This window comes from Ursus arctos, unplaced genomic scaffold (assembly GCF_023065955.2).
Source record: "Ursus arctos isolate Adak ecotype North America unplaced genomic scaffold, UrsArc2.0 scaffold_32, whole genome shotgun sequence".
Lineage (NCBI taxonomy): Eukaryota > Metazoa > Chordata > Mammalia > Carnivora > Ursidae > Ursus > Ursus arctos.
In genome coordinates this window covers 10887737-10906959 of record NW_026623008.1, presented here as the reverse complement: position 1 = coordinate 10906959, position 19223 = coordinate 10887737, and the positions used below count along the sequence as shown (strand labels likewise).

Genomic DNA, 19223 nt, shown 5'->3' with positions numbered 1-19223 from the left:
CCTTCCCATTCCCAGCTAATTCTCTGAACATTTCCTCAGTGTCCTACACTTCCCTAAGGTTAGCGTTTTCCTAGCCCCCCACCCTGGGCCCCCGAAGGCTCGCCCTGCACGGGACCCCCTAGTAGGAGCAGTGACTTGTTCATATCCAGGCTTCTTTAAAGTGACAGGCCTCAGGACCCATGGGTGGCTCAGTCGGTTAAGTGTTTACCTTTGGCTCGGGTCATCTGGGATCGAATCCCACATCGATGAGCTCCTTGCTCAGAGGGAAGCCTGCTTCTCCCTCTCCCTACCGCTCCCCTGCTTGTATTCTCTCTCACTGACAAATAAATAAATAAAATCTTAAAAAAAAAATAAATAAAGTGACCCAGCCTCTCCCCGATAGCTGGCTAAAGTCTACTCATCCTTCGGGCCTCAGCTAAAGTGTTATGAATTAGGGAGATCTTCTCCGACCCCCAGGCCAGGCTGGCACCCTGGATTAATACACCCCACTACTAACAGAAAGAATAAGTTCTGACGTCACACGTGGACGTTTAATTGCCCAGTAGAGAAATGTGACGTGGCCCCTCTCTTGCGGTGATAAGGAGAGGCAAAGCCCGGAGTCCTTACTTCCTCTGTCGGTGAGAGCGCTTCACGGGGCAGAGCTCGTGGAACAACTTTTGGCTGGTGAGCCTGGCTGCCAGCAGATACTTGTTTTGGGTGATGAAGTCGTCAATGACCTGTTTCTTCATACCTCGGGCCTGCAGAAAAACCAAGAAACAGTTGATTTTTATGCCCTTTTCTCACTGCAAATGGGCTTTACTGAAAGCTTACAAAAATGTGGCTGACCCAGGATATTGTAACAGCGGTGGATGGTGACAGATGGTTGCCACATTCGCGGTGAGCACAGCACACAGAGAAGCTGAATCACTGTCTTGTAGACCTGGAACTAATGTCACATTGGATGTAAACCACACTCAAGGAAAAAAAAAGAACTGGAAAAAAAATGTGGCTGATTCTGGCTAAAGTAATACAACAAATAAGACAGATCTGTTTGAGTAAATAAACGTTAGTGAACTCTCTCACCACAGTAGGGCTGGAAGCAACGACGGAGCTATTTCAGGTCAAAGGAAAATCAAGTGCCCTTTCTACTGAAGAATTTTTGTATATGGTTATATGCCGGCAGATTTAAAAAGCTTTTTTTTGTTTTGTTTTGTTTTTTAAGAGATCTTATTTTTGGGGTGCCTGGGTGGCTCAGATGATTAAGCTTCTGACTTCAGCTCAGGTTGTGATCCTGGGGTCCTGGGATCGAGCCCTGCATCAGGCTCCCTGCTCAGCAGGGAGTCTGCCTCTCACTCTGCCCGTCCCCCCTGCTTGTGCCCCGTCCTTCTCTCTCTCTCTCTTTCTAATAAAATCTTTAAATAAATAAATATCTTATTTTTAAGTAGGCTCCACACCCGATGTGGGATTTGAACTCACAACCTGGAGATCCAGAGTCACACGCTCTACCAACTCAGCCAGCCACGTGCCCCTAAAAGGTCATTCTGAATTCTAGGCAAACGGACTTCCACTTAAGATTGGCAGCAAACTGGATAATTAAAAATAAACTCCAAAGTTACTAAGTATAAAAGGCAGACCACAAAACTGTATGATGGCCACTTCGTTATTGCTAATTTTTGTGCATTTTGGAGGACTGAAATGATATATACAGCAGGCTGTCTGACCACAATCTAGAAATCCATATTCGGGGCACCTGCGTGGCTCAGTCCTTAAGCGTCTGCCTTCTGCTCAGGGCGTGATCCCGGTGTTGTGGGATCGAGCCCCACATCAGGCTCCTCCGCTAGGAGCCTGCTTCTTCCTCTCCCACTCCCCCTGCTTGTGTTCCCTCTCTCGCTGGCTGTCTCTCTCTGTCAAATAAATAAATAAAAGCTTAAAAAAAAAAAACCCAGAAATCCATATGTCAATGAGAAAATCCCTATGTGTTAAGGAACACACTCGAATCACCTACTTATCTAAGAACAGCCTATCAGATATTAAGAAAATACTCTGAATTTTTTAAAAAAGATTATGTGAGAGATAGAGAAACAGAACGAGCAGGAGGGGCAGAAAGGGAGGGAGAGAGAATCTCAAGAAGACTGCGCTGAGCAGCGAGCCCGATGCGGGGCTCGATCCCAGGACCCTGAGATCATGACCCGAGCCGAAACCAAGAGACGGCCGCTTAACCAACTGCGCCACGCAGACACCCCATGACTTTGAATGACTCATGACAGTACTACTTATAAACCCTGGGGTGCAGATAAAGCCATACTTGGGAGGGTAATGTTACAATGAATAAAACAGAAAAGAAATTAATGACCTAGATGCCCATATCAAGAAGTTAAAAAGAAACAGAAAAAAATATGAAAGGAGAAAGAAATAATAGATAAAAATGGAGATCCACGAGGGGCGCCTGGGTGGCACAGCGGTTAGGTGTCTGCCTTCAGCTCAGGGTGTGATCCCGGTGTTGTGGGATCGAGCCCCACATCAGGCTCTTCCGCTATGAGCCTGCTTCTTCCTCTCCCACTCCTCCTGCTTGTGTTCCCTCTCTCGCTGGCTGTCTCTATCTCTGTCGAATGAATAAATAAAATCTTTAAAAAAAAAAAGGAGATCCACGAAGCAAAACAAACCTAGAAAAAGGAAAAGAAACAAAGAATGAACAAAGCCAAAGTTGGCTCTCTGTGAAACTGACAAACCTCTGGTAAAATCTACCCTGCAAACAAGAAAGCACAGGTAACCACTATCGAGAATGGCAAGGAGGAATCACCACCTATGTTGTAAAAGTTAAAAGAGAAAGTTACTTAAATTTGAAAATTTAGATGAGATAGAAAATTTTCTACAAAAATATAGCAGTATCTGAAAAAAAAAAAAAAAGCTTCAGTAGTTGTGTAACCGTTAAAGAAGGTGAACTGGTGGCAGTCAGAGATCCTTCCTTTAACACAAACTCAAGGCCCAGATGGCATTACAGATGGTTTTGATGAAACTTCCAAGAGGACAATCCAATCTTACATAAAGTCTTCCTGAGAATAGAAAAGGGGACAGCACACCCGCCTCACTTCATGATGCAAAGCCTCACGTGGGCATCAAGAGAAAGAAAAGTCAGAAGTCAACCTCATTTCTGATCCAAATGCAAAAATCCTCAATGAAATATTAGCAAACTGAATCCAGCAATATGCTGAAAGCATAATACAAGTCATGATCTTGCTGGACTTATGTGATGGACTCAAATGAGGTCTAACTACATTTCTGTTCCCCTACTATATTTCTTTTTCTTTTTTCTTTTTAAAGATTTTATTTATTTATTTGACAGAGAGGCAGTGAGAGAGGGAGCAGGGGGAGTGGGAGAGGGAGAAGCAGGCTTCCCGATGAGCAGGGAGCCCGATGCGGGGCTCGATCCCAGGATCCTGGGATCATGACCTGAGCCGAAGGCAGATGCTTAACGACTGAGCCACCCAGGAGCCCCTCCCCTACTACATTTCTATTCCACGTCACACCAGAGCTCAGCAGTAAATAAGGAAAATAAATAAATAAGGGCTGGATAAAAAAGAAGCAAAACTGCCATTAATCTCAGATGATACGATCGTGTATTTAGCAACCCCAAAAGATGGTACAGATAAATTATTAAAATCAGTAAGAGAGTTTAGCAAGATTGCTGGACACAAAGCCAATGTTTATTTTTATTTTATTTTATTTTTTTTAAAGATTTTATTTATTTATTTGACAGAGATAGAGACAGCCCACGAGAGAGGGAACACAAGCAGGGGGAGTGGGAGAGGAAGAAGCAGGCTCATAGCGGAAGAGCCTGATGTGGGGCTCGATCCCACAACACCGGGATCACACCCTGAGCTGAAGGCAGACGCTTAACCGCTGTGCCACCCAGGCGCCCCAAAGCCAATGTTTAAAAATCAGCTGTATTGGGGCACCTGGGTGGCTCAGTTGGTTGAGCATGTGACTCTTGGTTTCAGCTCAGGTCATGATCTCAGGGTTGTAGGATCCAGCCCGTGGGGCTCTGTGTTCAGCTGGGAGTCTGCTGGTGATTCTCCCTTTCCCTCCCCCCCCCCCACTCACAAGCACACTCTCTAAAAATAAATCTTAAAAAAAATCAATTGTATTGGGGCGCCTGGGTGGCTTAGTCAGTTAAGGGTCTGCCTTCGGCTCAGGTCATTATCTCAGGGTCCTGGGATCGAGCCGCGTATGGGGCTCCCTGCTCAGTGGGGAGTCTGCTTCTCCCTCTCCCTCTGCTGCTCCCCCTGCTTGCGCTCTCTCTTAAATACATGAAATCTTAAAAAAAAAAAACAATTGTATTACTTAATACCAGCAAACAGAAAATGCAGTAAAAAAGATACCCTTTTCAATGCATAAAAAATACAAGGTACCTAGAAATAAGCTGGGGAAAAAAGTATGATCGTTATGGAGAAAATTACAAAAGCTTATAGAGACATATTACAGACGAAAACAGATACATGACGCTCATAGGTCGGAAGGCTCAATTTTGTCAAGATGTGTATTCTCCCCAAACGGATTTAAAGAGTCAGTACAAACCCAGTAAAATCCCAACACGTTCGTTTGTTTTGATGGAACTTGACAGACCGAATGTAACGTGCATGTGAAACGCACAAAAGACCAGGAAGAGCCAAGATGCTTCTGAGGAAACTCCCCCCTCCTCCTAAAATCCAAAAAACAAAGTGGGAGGATTTGCTCTGGGAGTTATCAAGACTATTTCCAAATGGCTAATACGTGAAGGGATTATCTTTATTATCTCGATGGAGGGGAAGATGTCTAAACAGGAAACACGCAGAACCAATCAATCATAAAGGAAAACTTTGACAGGCGTGAATATGCTAAAAGAACATAAGTTCATCAAAAAGATGCCAAGTGCAAGAATATACTCATGGCAGCGTTGGCCAAATCACGAAAAACTGGGAAGAGCCCAAAGTGTGTCAGCAGCAGCCTGGACAGATACGCTGTAGTACGGTCACGCCAAGCTCCACAAACAGCACGTATGAACCTCACACACACCCGACAAAAGCCGGACACGAGGTACACACTGCATGATTCCAGCTGTATAAATAACCGGCTACGAACCAGCAGCAAAAAGGCAGACAATTCAATGGAAACAAATGGGTAAAACGCTTGACAGTCATGTCACAAAAGGGGAAATCAAAAAGGCCCATCGCCAGCTTCCTTGTGATGAAGGGAAATGCATAGCAGAATCACGATGAGATACCATGACTCAGTCAACTCAGAAAAATTAACTTGAACTGGTGTTGGCAAGGATGTGGGGCAATGAAACTTCCACGCGTGGCTGGTGGGAATGTAAATTGGTAACATCACTTTGGAAAACACATTATCTAGAAAAGCTGGGGATGTGCAGACCCCAGGACCCAGCAATTTTGCAACCAGATATATCCAGGAAGGAACAGTTCTCAGAACACCTTCATGCTCTTTTTTTTTTTTTTAAGTAGGCTCCATGCCTAACATGGGGCTTGAACTCATGACCCTGAGATCAAGAGTCACAGGCTCTACCAACTGAGCCAGCTAGGCGTCCCTGGATTCAACGAACTTATACTTTGTTAAATTCAAATTCACGGATCACCTTGCACTTAAAATGGATCTTTTACTCAGGCGCCATTTTTAAAAATCATGCATTGGTCATTCGGAAAATATTGGTTCCCTGATCTTCCAAATGCTAACGCATTTTATTATACGTATAAAAAAAAAGCATACCACACTGAGGAACCAATCTTGTCAGAAAGTTTTGAGAAGCTCATAACGGCTGATACAAATTTTTCAAAATTCTAATTTTCTTGGAAGCCTGAATTTTATCATTGGCAACAAATACTGTCAGTTGCTTCCCTTACAGTGCTAGGCTCACTATGCTCAGTTTTTAGGAAATATCTGCCCCAAACCCAAGTCTGAATAACCCTAGTTGTCTGTCAGTTATTCTTTCAAGTAAAAATAATGTTCCATTAAAAAAGGGGGCTAGTTCAACACTCATGAGTTAAGTCATCACGCAAATGCTTACCCTCCAGACAACCTTTACTTTGGCACGCGGCAGTGTTTTTTGTACACTTCCCATTCTGTCACACAGAATGTTAAGAATACCCAAAAGACGTGTTGTTACTGCTCCATCAAGGGTATTAAGTGATAAGTGAGCGTTGCTTCTGTTTGTTTTTATGGTGAGTGCTTAGGAGTGAAAAACAGATGCTTACTGGTGCCCTGGGGCCCAGCCCTGGGTTTATGCACTGGGTTGTGACTTGGTTTATGGACTGGGTTGCGCAGTGGGTCGTGCACTGGGTTGTGCACTGGGTCGTGCAGTGGGTTGTGCAGTGGGTTGTACACTGGGTCACGCAGTGGATCGTGCACTGGGTTGTGCACTGGGTCGTGCAGTGGGTTGTACACTGGGTCACGCAGTGGATCGTGCACTGGGTCATGCAGTGGGTTATGCACTGGGTTGTGCACTGGGTCACGCAGTGGGTCGTGTACTGGGTTGTGCACTGGGTCACACAGTGGGTTGTGCACTGGGTTGTGCACTGGGTTTCGCGCTGGCTGTTTCACCCACCATGGCTCTCACACCATCAGTGCAAGTGTCAACACAGAGAAAAAGGACAAACTACGTCTCTGTGTTATTTTGAAGACAGTTTGGATCTCACAGATTTCTCACCCCCACCCCAGGGTCTGTGAACCTCACTCTGAAAACTGCTGTCCTAGACAAACCCAGATAGACCGAGATACACATGATGCTCATGGCAACATGGCTCCTAAGCCCTGAAATGCCCATCGATGGAAGAATGAACCAAGAAATTACCATGTGGCCATAAATACTATACAGCGAATATAACAAACTCAGTAGTGCTCCACGAAACAAGTGGTGCTTTTATCCAGAGGAGCGAACTGGTAAAGCATCCACTGTGCCAGTAATTTTTTTTTGAGAGAGAGAGCAAGAGAGAGCAAGTCTGTGTGTGTGTGCACGGGAAGGGGGAGCGGCAGAGGGCAAGGGTGAGAGAGAATCTTAAACGGGCTCCCCCCCTAGCGCAGAGCCTGGAGCGGGACTCGATCTCATGACCCTGAGATCGTGGCCTGAGCTGAAATCAAGAGTCAGATGCTTACCCGACTGAGCCACCCAGGCGCCCCACTGGCAGTAATTCTGTAAATATATCAGAGTGACAATCTTCCCCAAGGGATAAATAAATCATTCTCAAGAATAGAGGCTATTACTGAAAAGCAATTTAGGAAGCTTTCACAGATTAATCTTGAACTGAGAAGCTCTTTTCCCTTCCTCGCCACCAGCATGTTTTCTTCCTGATTCTCTCAGCTCCTCAGCTGCCATCGGCTGGCGGTTGTCCAGAATTTTGTCCTTGGCCCCCTTGTCTCCTTACGTCACGGGCTACGTATGCCTGGGAGACAGCGCCACGCTGAGGCCTTCTACCTCTCTCCCCGGCTCCCTAAGACCTAGACCCCCACACCCCACTGTCTGATGGCCACCTCCCCTCAGACCTCCCGCAGGCAGCTCGCATTCTGTACGCCACAACGGAATTCATTACCGTCTTCCTAAGCCTGCCCTTCTCTCCTCACGGCCCCCTGCCCCCATCTGGTTCTGCCTCACACCACGTCCTTCCCTTAGTCCCAGCCTCGAGGGCCCTTCCTCTGCGCTCACATCTGAGTGAGTCACGCACACCCGTGGAGGGAAATCGCCTTCAGGCCTCTCTCCTCCGGCGGAATTTTAAGGACAGAGACTAACTCTGGATGTCAGAGCTCCTCTGTATTTTCTACACAGCAGGCAGGCAACAAACTGTTTACTGAGTGAATGAAATAAATGAAAACAATTTTTTATAGAACTTCTCATTCTAGCTTCCAGAGAAAATGAATCAAAGGGTTCTTATTGCCTTTTAAAAAAAAAAAATTGGGGCGCCTCGCTGGCTCAGTTGGTAGAGCACGCTGACTCTTGATCTCAGGGTGGTAGGTTCGAGCCCCACGTTGGGTGTAGAGATTATGTGAAAAAAATCTTTAAACAAAACCAAACCAAACAAAATAACATTAAAGAAATAAAATAATACATGTTCATGATAGGGATTTTTGAAAACCCAAATATTAGGATAATGTGTAATTTTACCATCAAGGGATGGGTTTATTTCCGTCTTTTTCCTATATGCACGCACGCACACACACAGACACACGTCACAAAATCGACATCAGTGTTTAGACTGCGGATAGAATTGGTATGTATTGGGATCCTTCAGTCTCTGTGCTTCATCTATTTGAATTTTCAGTCTCTTACAGGCTTCATTTAAATGATTTTGTTTGAGTAATTAACTAACTACTATGGAACTCAGGTCTGAGATGACCAGAGTTCAGACCTGCTGAAGGGTGAGGCACCTCAATTTTGGCATCCTGCTTGCTCTTTTTAACATTATGTGATGAAAACTATCCCCATCAGTAAATGTTCTTGACCTGCCATTTAAACAGCTAAACGGCTCTATAGTAGTCCCTGTTTGGGATATACCAATAATTAGCCTACTGCTGGATATTTATATTTTCCCCCCAATGAAACCGGTTACAAATGATAATGTCTCTGTAATTTTGGCCTGAATTTCTATTCCCTGAGGATGGATTCCTAAAAGGTAATCTCATCTCCCCGAGGTCTTTATGCAAGCCTCATCTTAAGTGAGGCCCTTCTCGGTCATTCTACCTTGAAAAATGTGAACCTGCCCTCCCCACTCCACATTCCCTTTTCTTGCTTTATTTTTCTCCTTAGTGCCTCTCCCCATATGACACGCCACCATGGAGTATGTTATGCCCACTGTCTGTCGTCCCCGCTAGAACACAGGACGGACCCTGGGACAAGGAATTCAGGTGACTCTGCTCAGGGTTTTGTCCCCAGCGTGCAGGGCAGTGTTGGCCCATACAAGGTACTCAGGTACTCAGGAGTACTCTTTTCCCAAATGAATCCAGGCAATTGGCCTATTATCACCCAGTTGCTTTTCTGAAAACTTCTGAAGCTTCCTCCAGCTCGGCAAAACAAAGACTGCCTGATTCTCTCTACTCTCAACACTACTGGGTATCTTCGCTTTGAAAATCTTCAACAATGTGATGGGAGGAGAAGAAAATGTTAAACTGGCTTTTCTTGATTAGTTAATTTTTAAAAATTAAATCACCTGAATCTTTTCTCAGAATTTTATTCATATTCTTAGCCTACTCTTCTTGGGAAGTTTTATTAATTTTTTTTTAATTGAGGTGAAATTCACATAACATAAAATTAGTTTTAAAATGTATCACTCACAAATTTAAGCCCTTAAATTTGTGTGGAACCAGAAAAGGCCCCGAATCGCCAAGGAATTATTGAAAAGGAAAAACAAAGCTGGGGGCATCATGTTGCCGGATTTCAAGCTGTACTACAAAGCTGTGATCACAAAGACAGCATGGTACTGGCACAAAAACAGACACATAGACCAATGGAACAGAACAGAGAACTCAGAAATGGACCCTCGGCTCTTTGGGCAACTAATCTTTGACAAAGCAGGAAAAAACATCCAGTGGGAAACAAGACAGTCTCTTCAATAAATGGTGCTGGGAAAATTAGACAGCTACATGCAAAAGAATGAAACTTGACCACTCTCTCACACCATACACAAAGATAAACTCCAAATGGATGAAAGACCTCGACGTGAGACAGGAATCCATCAAAATCCTAGAGGAGAACATAGGCTGCAACCTCTTTGACATCGGCCACAGCAACTTCTTTCATGACACATCTCCAAAGGCAAGAGAAACAAAAGAAAAAATGAACTTGTGGGACTTAATCAAGTTAAAAAGCTTCTGTACAGCCAAGGAAACAGTCAAAAAAACTAAGAGGCAGCCCATGGAATGGGAGAAAATATTTGCAAATGACACTACAGATAAAAGATTAGTATCCAAGATCTACAAAGAGCTTCTCAAACTCAATACACGGGAAACAAATAATCAAATAAAAAAATGGGCAGAAGATATGAACAGACACTTTTCCAATGAAGACATAGAAATGACTAACAGACACATGAAAAAATGTTCAAAATCATTAGCCATCAGGGAAATTCAAATCAAAACCACACTGAGATACCACCTTACACCAGTTAGAATGGCAAAAATTGACAAGGCAAGAAACAACAATTGTTGGAGAGGATGTGGAGAAAGGGGATCCCTCCTACATTGTTGGTGGGAATGCAAGTTGGTACAGCCACTCTGGGAAACAGTGTGGAGGTCCCTTAAAAAGTTAAAAATTGAGCTACCCTATGATCCAGCCATTGCACTACTGGGTATTTACCCCAAAAATACAGACGTAGTGAAGAGAAGGGCCATATGTACCCCAATGTTCATAGCAGCATTGTCCACAATAGCTAAATCGTGGAAGGAGCCGAGATGCCCTTCAACAGATGTCTGGATTAAGAAGATGTGGTCCATATATACAATGGAATATTACTCAGCCATCAGAAAGAACGATTACCCAACATTTGCAGCAACGTGGACGGCACTGAAGGAGATAATGCTAAGCGAAATAAGTCAAGCAGAGAAAGACAATTATCATATGGTTTCACTCATTTATGGAACATAAGAACTAGGATGATCGGTAGGAGAAGAAAGGGAAGAAGGAAGGGGGGTAAACAGAAGGGGGAATGAACCATGAGAGACTGTGGACTCTGGGAAACAAACTGAGGGCTTCAGAGGGGAGGGGGGTGGGGGAATGGGATAGACCGGTGATGGGTAGTAAGGAGGACACGTATTGCATGGAGCACTGGATGTTATACGCAAGTAATGAATCATGGAACTTTCCATCAAAAACTAGGGATGTACTATATGGTGACTAACATAACATAATAAAAAATTATTATAAAAAAATAATGAAATGTATCACTCCATGGCATTCTGTACATGCACAGTGCTGTGTAACAATCACCTCTCTCTAGTCCCTAACATTTCAATCAGCCTGAAAGAAAACTCTATACCCACTAAGTGATCACTTTCGGGAAGTTTCGTGTTGATCTCTTTGATTAGGAGAAGCTCATGAGAAATTAAAGAGAACAGTCTTTTTCAGATTGGTGGTTAATATTTCCCTTAGCTTATTGTTTAACTTAAAAACTCTGAAGTATTTATATACACAATTTAAACTTATAACAAGTTGTGATTTTCCAACAAGATTTTTAGTCCTTCTTGAAGATCAGATTTTCACTTACTTGTTCTCTAAGTTTATGGTTTTCTTTCATTCCTTTTTATTTTTGTTTTATATTTAGCTTTTAAATTTATTTTTATAATTTATTTTAGAATAAGATTATTGATTTTCTGACAGGATCACTTTAAAGATAAAAGGTGATTGTTTATTTAATTAAAAAAAATTTTTTTAAAGATTTTATTTATTTATTCGACAGAGAGAGACAGGCAGCAAGAGAGGGAACACAAGCAGAGGAGTGGGAGAGGAAGAAGCAGGCTCCGAGCAGAGAAGCCTGATGTGGGGCTTGATCCCAGAATGCTGGGATCACGCCCTGAGCCAAAGGCAGACGCTTAACGACTGTGCCACCCGGGCGCCCCTAGTTCTTAAAATTTTTAAGAAAGATTTTTAAGTAATTTCTATACCCGATATGGGGCTTGAACCTATAACTCCGAGACAGAGGAGAGTCCCATGCTCTACCAACTAAGCCAGCCAGGTACCCCTATTTTGTTTTTGTGGCAAAATATATATAATGTAAATGGACCATTTTAGTCATTTCCAAGCGCATAATACTGTGGCATTAAGTATATTCAGACTGTTGTGCAACTATCACCACCATCCACTTCCCGACCATTTTCAGCTTCCCAAACAGAAGTGTCCACATGAAACACCAACTCCCCATATCTTCCTTCCTCAGCCCTTGGCATCACCACCATCCTATTTCCTGTCAAAGGATTATCTTTTGAGTAAAACAGTCCCAAATTGGATGAAAACCAACCTCGTTTTTAAATTTCGTGCCTCTGAATGAAGAAATTAAAAACGAACTTCTTCTCACTTGCTCTGTTCAATGTCGCTGTTTGTTTCTAGAAGCCCAAGATACTAGGCGAGGACAATTCCAGAACTGGGCGGCTCTCACGTACCTGGATAACATCCGCAGGCTTGTTTATGTGTTCTTTAAAGATCAAGATGGCGGGGGCATAGACATTGACATTGTACTGCCTCGTCATCTCCTCCGCCCCTCTCAAACCCACGTGCACGTATCCGAATGACAAGTAATCTTTGTATGCAAAAGCAGTCAACTGTTAGGGAGTCAGACAGAGGAAGAAATTAAATTGGTGGCGGGATCGCACAAACCAAGTGTGACCAGTTCACACCAGTGCTGGAGAGCAATGCTAGCTTGTATAGCCCCACTCGGGCTGCCGGACCTCTGTGCGCTTGGAGGAATTCCACGGTGTTCCACGCCCAAAAACTGTACCCACAAAGCTAAACACAGTGAGTTTTATTTTTTTTTCACAGATGGAGAAAAATATTCATTTTACTGAGATCTACGCTGGGCTGGAGGCATGGAGTGTTTGAGGAATCACCTCAATTACGGAAGATGGCAGTGACTGTGTCAGAGGTTAAGTGGGACACTTTCCTCTCCCGTCCCATGTCACAGCGCTAACCAGAGGGGTGCCGGAAGTGCTGTAGAGGGTGTCATTCAGAGGGCGGGTCTGGGAATCACGCAGTCACCACAGGGGTCGGTTATACAACCTCTTGACTGAGCTTCAGTGTCTTGGTCTATAAAACAGGGATGATATCTGTATCACGGGCTCTTCTGAAGATTCAACGCTACTATGTGTGTGGAATGCACTAGCACAGTAATGGCACCAGGAGGTGCTCAGTGTATGGTGTTATGGCAAATTTCTGGTCTTCAAACATTTCTCTTTGGATAAGCTCTTAGAAAAAGGACAAGCAGGCCACAAGTACCTTCCACCAAAAAAAGAGCAAACATTCCCCCAGCACATAATATACCTTGTACAGCAGTGGTACAACGGGCATCTGGTCAAACAGAAGGACATGGGGTTTATTCTCTTGCTGCCAGCCGGAGAGGAATCGGACGTAATTTTTATTTGTAACCTTAAATTGAAGAGAGGATGTCAGTTTCAGAATTCAATTCTCAACAACTGCATTATAATGTAGTCAGGAGACAATGAAACAAAATCAAGTATGTGTAAAAGATTGTTTCGTAGAGAATAAAAAATGCAGACCACTATTTTTTGTCTGTTTGACTAAAACGGTTTAAAAGAACAGTTACTGATTTCATATTTTCATGTGTTCCCAGTCTTACAGACTGAAATCACCATCTTTTCTGGAATAATTACTGAGCATGTTATAAAAAAAAATGAACTTTTGAATTATAGACATGCTTCTTAATCTATTAACCTGTGGAAAATAATGCCGTGATTACTCTTTTAAAGTGGCTTAGAAGAATAAGGGGGCCCCCTCAGTCTCTGTGTTACACAATTTCATTTATTACCACGTGAATTGCTACTTTTGTGCTTCTCTGTTTATGCCTTAAATGATCCTAAGAGAACATAAAAAAAAATGAATAAATTAAAATTCTACCTAGAAATTTTTCATAGTTAAAAAAGGTTTCTTTCCATTCTGCTTCCAGAATGATCTCCATTCAACCTCAATCTGATCATTTCACTCTCTGCTTACCCCCTTTAATGGCTCCAGCACCTGCAAGCCACGGCCCGAGTTCCTCACCAGGGCGGCCGGGCTCTCGGAGGCCCTGGCAGTGAGATTCCTGTAAACCCCTCTAGTCTTATGCTCTCCAGCTCACTAGTGACTACCTCATGCACAGCTGACTGCTTCATGTCCCAGACCTCTGTCCACCTGCAACTCATTCCCTACCTCTCTCTCCTCACCTGGCGAACTCAGTGCAGGGACTGTTTCTGCCAGGAAGCCTTTCCCAGCAATCCTGGACAGCCTCTCTGCAGATCAGATGGGAAATAATCACCCACTAGACTGGGAGCTCCTTGAAAAGTGTCCTCGACACTTACAGTATTCTCTAACAGACATTTCATAAATGTTTGAGGACCTATCCGGACAACCTACGATTGTTCTAGGAGCCTACCGTGCTCTCTGCCAGCTCCAACGAATATTTCTTCTGTAGATAATGATCCTGGTGGGTTAGTCTATGAATAGTGTGTGTGGAAATAGGATGGAATTGTTGGTATGTTCACTCTCCCTGGTATAGTTAAAGGAATGAATTGCTTAAAGCAAACAAGAATACTGTTCTGGTTCCTCTGATCCCTGATCTAAAATACTGGAGGAAAAATGCTTCTTAAATATGAAAATCATAAACTATATGAGCTCTTTGTGCCTGGCTTCTCAGTGCAATTTTTGTTCGTGAAATTTATTCATACTTGCATTACTTGAAGCTCTGAAAGTTCCAAAAATATTTGACTTCATGGAATCTTGTGTTTTCCATAGATGTGATTGTTAAATATACAGCCGAATGTAACTTAATTTGAATCCTTTCATAAGACAAATACCTTCAAATGAACAAACTCACGAGTCAGAAAGAAATCCTTCATCCTATGTTGTGATCTAATTTTTTGTTTAGAAAATGAACGTCACTGTCATTCCAAGCTCAGATCCCCACCACCATGTAAAAATGCCCGGTGGTTACCAACAGGGAGGGATTCTCTCAGTCTTTCTACTTTGCTTCAATTTTCAGTCTCCTGCAGACTTCATTTAAAGGATTTCAGTTGAGTCATTAGTTAATTAACATACAGTCTTCCCTATTCAAAATGACACTCAGGTCTGAGATGACCACAGACAGAGTTCAGGGCCACTAGTGGTCCCAGGTACCTTGTAAACTACTGTTCCTCCAGGTACTTACTTTCTCCACCAAGTTCCCTGGAAGAAGACTGTCTACAAACTGTCGTAGGTTCTCGCGGACGACTGCATTATGGAAGAAGGAGATTTTCCCATTTATGATTCCCAGGATAGAGGGAGTGCTGTGCGCTCCCAGGTGATGGGCCAGGCGTCTCTCGTACCCAGCATGGACCACGCCAATTCCTACACCTGCAAAGTATGGAAGACCCACATGAGGCCTTTTTATGCCCCCGTGGTAGAGGAAGAAATGCTGATAAGTGGTTTTTTGGTGTGCAACTGAAGTCCTGACCTAGGAGGGGAGGATATCTTTCCTAATAGACTGATGAGCATTTTTTTCATTGCCGATATTCTAAGTTGGTTCAGCTTTTCTGCAGAATAATGTGGCATGACTTAAGAGCTACGAATCTTTGTATCTTTTGGTCCCTGTTATTTTGAATTTTGGGAGATGAGAAAATACTTCAAAAGAAAAGAAAGCAATCTGCTCACAGTGCTTCTATTCACAAGGAAAAAGACCTGTAAACAAGCCAAGGGTTCAACAACTCGGCAATCGTTAGAAAAATAACTATGATTTATTAACAGAAGTCAAATCTTCACACTCTTCAGAGCAATTCTCCCTTATATAAATTACTTTGTAGAGACAGATATTAGAAAGTGCACATTCTCAAAAGGAGGAAGAAATTAAGTTAAAGTCACATCCCATATAAACACTGTTAATATTTTGGTATCTGTACCTTTTCTGACACAAACGTGTGTGGACACACACACCTATATATAAAACAAAACAGGAGCATCTGATACTCATTTCACTTAATAGTTGAATAAGTTTCCTTGTTCCTTCCTTCAACCAATATATCTGGGGAGCCAGCTCCTCTCCCAAACACGGGAGGTATACGAAATATTCACAGCCAGCAAGGACCAGTCTTCTCTGGATGTCCAACAGACTTCTCCAGCTTAACATTTCCCAAACCCAACTCCTGCTCTCCTCCCCCAGGCCCATCCTACACAGGCCTCCCCTGGTCACTGGCGGGGCCCCTTCCTTCCTGTTACTTGGATGGAAGACCCGAATCATCTTCCACCTCTCGCCTCTCACACCCCACGTCCAATCTGTCAGCAAGTCCTGTTGGTTTCGTTTTCAAAATACGCCAGGAATCTGTTTGTCCCCACTTTCTTTAGATTCTCCTCTGAGTCACCATCTCTTCCCCGGTTGTGCAATATCCACCCAATGTTACTGTCTCTCCTGGTCTCCCTGTGGCCTGTTCTCAACATACTAGTCACGCTGTCTCCTCTAACGCGCGCGCGCACACACACACACACGGATCATGGCACTTCTCTGCCCAAACCCTGCAAAGACTTCCCATTTCACTCAGAATAAAAGCTGATTGACACAAAGGCCAAGAAGGTCCTTTGTGATTTGGTCCCTGGCCCCCGCTGCCCTCCCTCTCCTCCTTGTCCTACTCACCTTGTTCCAGCACCCAGCATCCTTCTCTTCCTTAAACCCACTGGCACGTTCCTGCCTCAGGGCCTTGGCACTGGCTGCTCCTTCTGCCTGGAGTGTGCGCCTCCCCTGACATCTGCACAGCTGAGTCCCTCCTTTGCCAACTGCAAGTCCTCAATGAGGGCCACCTGGCTACCATGTTTGAAACCATACTCCCCACACTCGGGATCCCCCTCAATCTGCTTACTTTCCCTTTTTCCATAGCACTTCGCACCTCCTAACACATCACACGCTTTGCTTTTTTCTGTCTGTCTGCCCCTGCTAGGATGAGTTCACAGATGTATCCCAAACCCCAGACCAGAGCGTGGCACACAGCGGGAGCTCACGGAAACCCGGCCATCAGTCTGTTTGAATACTGAAGCTGCTTTTGGCCTTCACTATTACAAGTAATATTTTGATGGGCATCCTTGTATATCTTTGTGTACACATCTTTGTGCACGTGTGTGATTTCCTAATCAAATTCCAAAAATGGGATTGCTGGATAAATAGGCAGGGATCACAAGCTTCATGCATTACAACTGGTAAGGAGACGAAACAAATCTATCTGCAGGGCACCTGACTATAACCCCTGGCGTATCTCAAGGGCAGGTAAGGAGGAACCTTGGATGTCATGCAGTCCACCCCCTCATGTTACAGAAAAACAGCGAGCTTCGGAGAGATGACGGGATCCCAGTTTGCAGAGCTGACAGCACTTAGAACCAGAATCCAAGCTGGATATTCCAGAGCCAAGTCTAGTACATGACATCACACCATACTACAGGCATTAGATAACTGTGGGATAGCATCAATGAACGCGAGTCCGTGTGAGCAGAAGAAAGAACAAGAATGTAGGAGGCACGTACACTGAGAGATTTGGTTTTATGTAGTGAGAAGAGACATCACTTAGGAACATCAAGTGGCCACGCAGCCAAGGCCCAAGGGCGGAATGACCATGTCTAGAACCCTTTCTAAGTGAGGCAGGATGGCTAGAGCTTTACCGACAGCATCACTTTGCATACTCCCCAACATCCCGAGCGGTCAGTGCTGTTACCTTCATGTTCCCAGTGCCTGGGAGCCAAGGACAACTGAGCCGGCACCACAGGCGGCATGCAGTGGAACCAGGATCTGAACCCAGGCCCATCTGAGCGTGAAGCCTGGCTCCGTCCTGGCTTGGAAGACTGACCGCTTCCACCCTAGGTTCTAAATACCGGAGGGATCAATTTCTTAGAGACTGACTCACCCTACATGATCTTACACAGAGCAGATGCCAATTTATTATCCGATCCCAGGGAGTACACCTTTCTAGTAACTGCGCCATTCAGGCTGCCCTCTGCCAGGTTTCAGGACACACACGGACCAGAATTAGTAATCAGAAAGGTGGCCGGTGGGCCTGGAGTCGGGACGAGAGATGCAGGCAGCCCTGGAGAGCAAAGGGAAACTGAGAAGCTCTTCTGTGCTTGCTGTTCACTCTACTCTTCCCCCAGATATCCCTGGGGCTCACTGTCACACCCCCAGTGGGCTGCCCCCTCAGCCAGGCCCTCCTGGTGTCAGCCTGTAACCTCATCCTGGCATTCTCTGGTACCCGCCCCTTGCCAGGCTAGAGCGCCCTCGACGGGCTCTGTGGTTTACTTACGGTATGTATTCACTAGAACAGATGCTCTGGGAGTGCGGGGAGTTCTGCTTATTTTGTTTACTGCTGCATCCCTAACATCTACAACAGTCAGGCACTCAGTTGTGTGTGTGTGTGTGTGTGTGTGTGTGTGTGTGTGTGTGTTTTAAGATTTTATTTATTTGTCAGAGAGAGGGAGCAAGAACGAGAGCAAGCAAGAGAGCATGAGCAGGGGAAGGGGCAGAGGAAGAGGGAGAAGTAGGCTCCTCACTGAGCAAGGAGCCCGATGTGGGGCTCGATCCCCGGACCCCGGGATCATGACCTGAGCTGAAGGCAGATGCTTAACCAACTGAGCCAGCCGGCCGTCCCAGGGCACTCAGTTTTTAAAAAACAAACCAATGAATTAAAAATCGTATTGACAATCAGTCAGATCCAGATTCAAGCCCAGCTCTGATCCCCATCAGCTGTGTAACTTCAGGCAAGTCATTTCACCTCTCTGTGTCCGTTTCCTCATTTGTAAAATGGAGTTAAGTTGTTCTGTTGGGACTAAATCACACAACATAAAACAGAACGTAACCCCCGAGCCTGGAATACAGTAGGTGCCTAATTACAACTGTAATTATTAAGTATTATTTCACCCAGACCATGGTGAAGCCTGAGATTGTGTCTGTGGGGGTGGGATCTCCGCCTCGCGGAGCCGGCATCCTCCGGCAGAGTGGGTTACACACGGCAAACCCTTGCTGTCTCTGCCGGCCTCCCCCCACCTCTCCTGCCCTCCCATCAGTACGGCTGCTTTCCTGGTTAGAACAGAATGCAAGTGGTCAGGCTTCGTTTCTTTCACTTAAATTACCGTCGAGTCCTTACATACATCCCCTTCGTTAAACGTGTTTCCAAATCTGTAAAGGCCATTTTCTTGGATCATTTCTACAAAGGACTTTGCTTGTTACTATCGTAATCCCACTTCTAAATTCTGGAGGAATTTTACCTCTCTTCTATAGGTTAACTAGCATATGGATTAGAATAGAATAAAGAATGATAAATATTTGGTGTTTCGATTGGTGGTATTTTCCCTCCTGAGAAGATATTTAGTAAGAATTCAGATCCAGGGGTGCCTGGGTGGCTCAGTTGGTTAAGCGTCTGCCTTTGGCTCAAGTCATGATCCCAGAGTTCTGGGATCGAGCCCTGCATCAGGCTCTGTGTTCAGCACGAAATCTGCTTCTCCCTCTCCTTCTGCCCCTCCCCACCACTGCTGCACACCCTCTCTCGCTCTTGAATAAATA

General features: G+C 44.5%; 1 protein-coding gene and 1 non-coding gene across 3 annotated transcripts in view; both read right to left on the bottom strand.

Annotated features, from left to right (window-relative positions):
* Positions 1 to 19223, bottom strand: part of DNAJC16 (DnaJ heat shock protein family (Hsp40) member C16) — a 41441-nt gene that overhangs the window by 8615 nt on the left and 13603 nt on the right. For both annotated transcript variants that reach the window (XM_026519783.4, XM_026519782.4), the window contains 4 exons: positions 14865 to 15049; positions 12986 to 13090; positions 12112 to 12270; positions 607 to 737 (listed from right to left, as the gene is read on the bottom strand). In XM_026519783.4, coding sequence (XP_026375568.2) covers positions 607 to 737; positions 12112 to 12270; positions 12986 to 13012 — 317 coding nt within the window. In that variant the 5' untranslated portion in view covers positions 13013 to 13090; positions 14865 to 15049. The remainder of the gene's footprint in view (positions 1 to 606; positions 738 to 12111; positions 12271 to 12985; positions 13091 to 14864; positions 15050 to 19223) is intronic.
* TRNAK-CUU (transfer RNA lysine (anticodon CUU)) lies at positions 5484 to 5556 on the bottom strand. Its single transcript has one exon. It is a non-coding gene; the product is annotated as a tRNA-Lys (tRNA).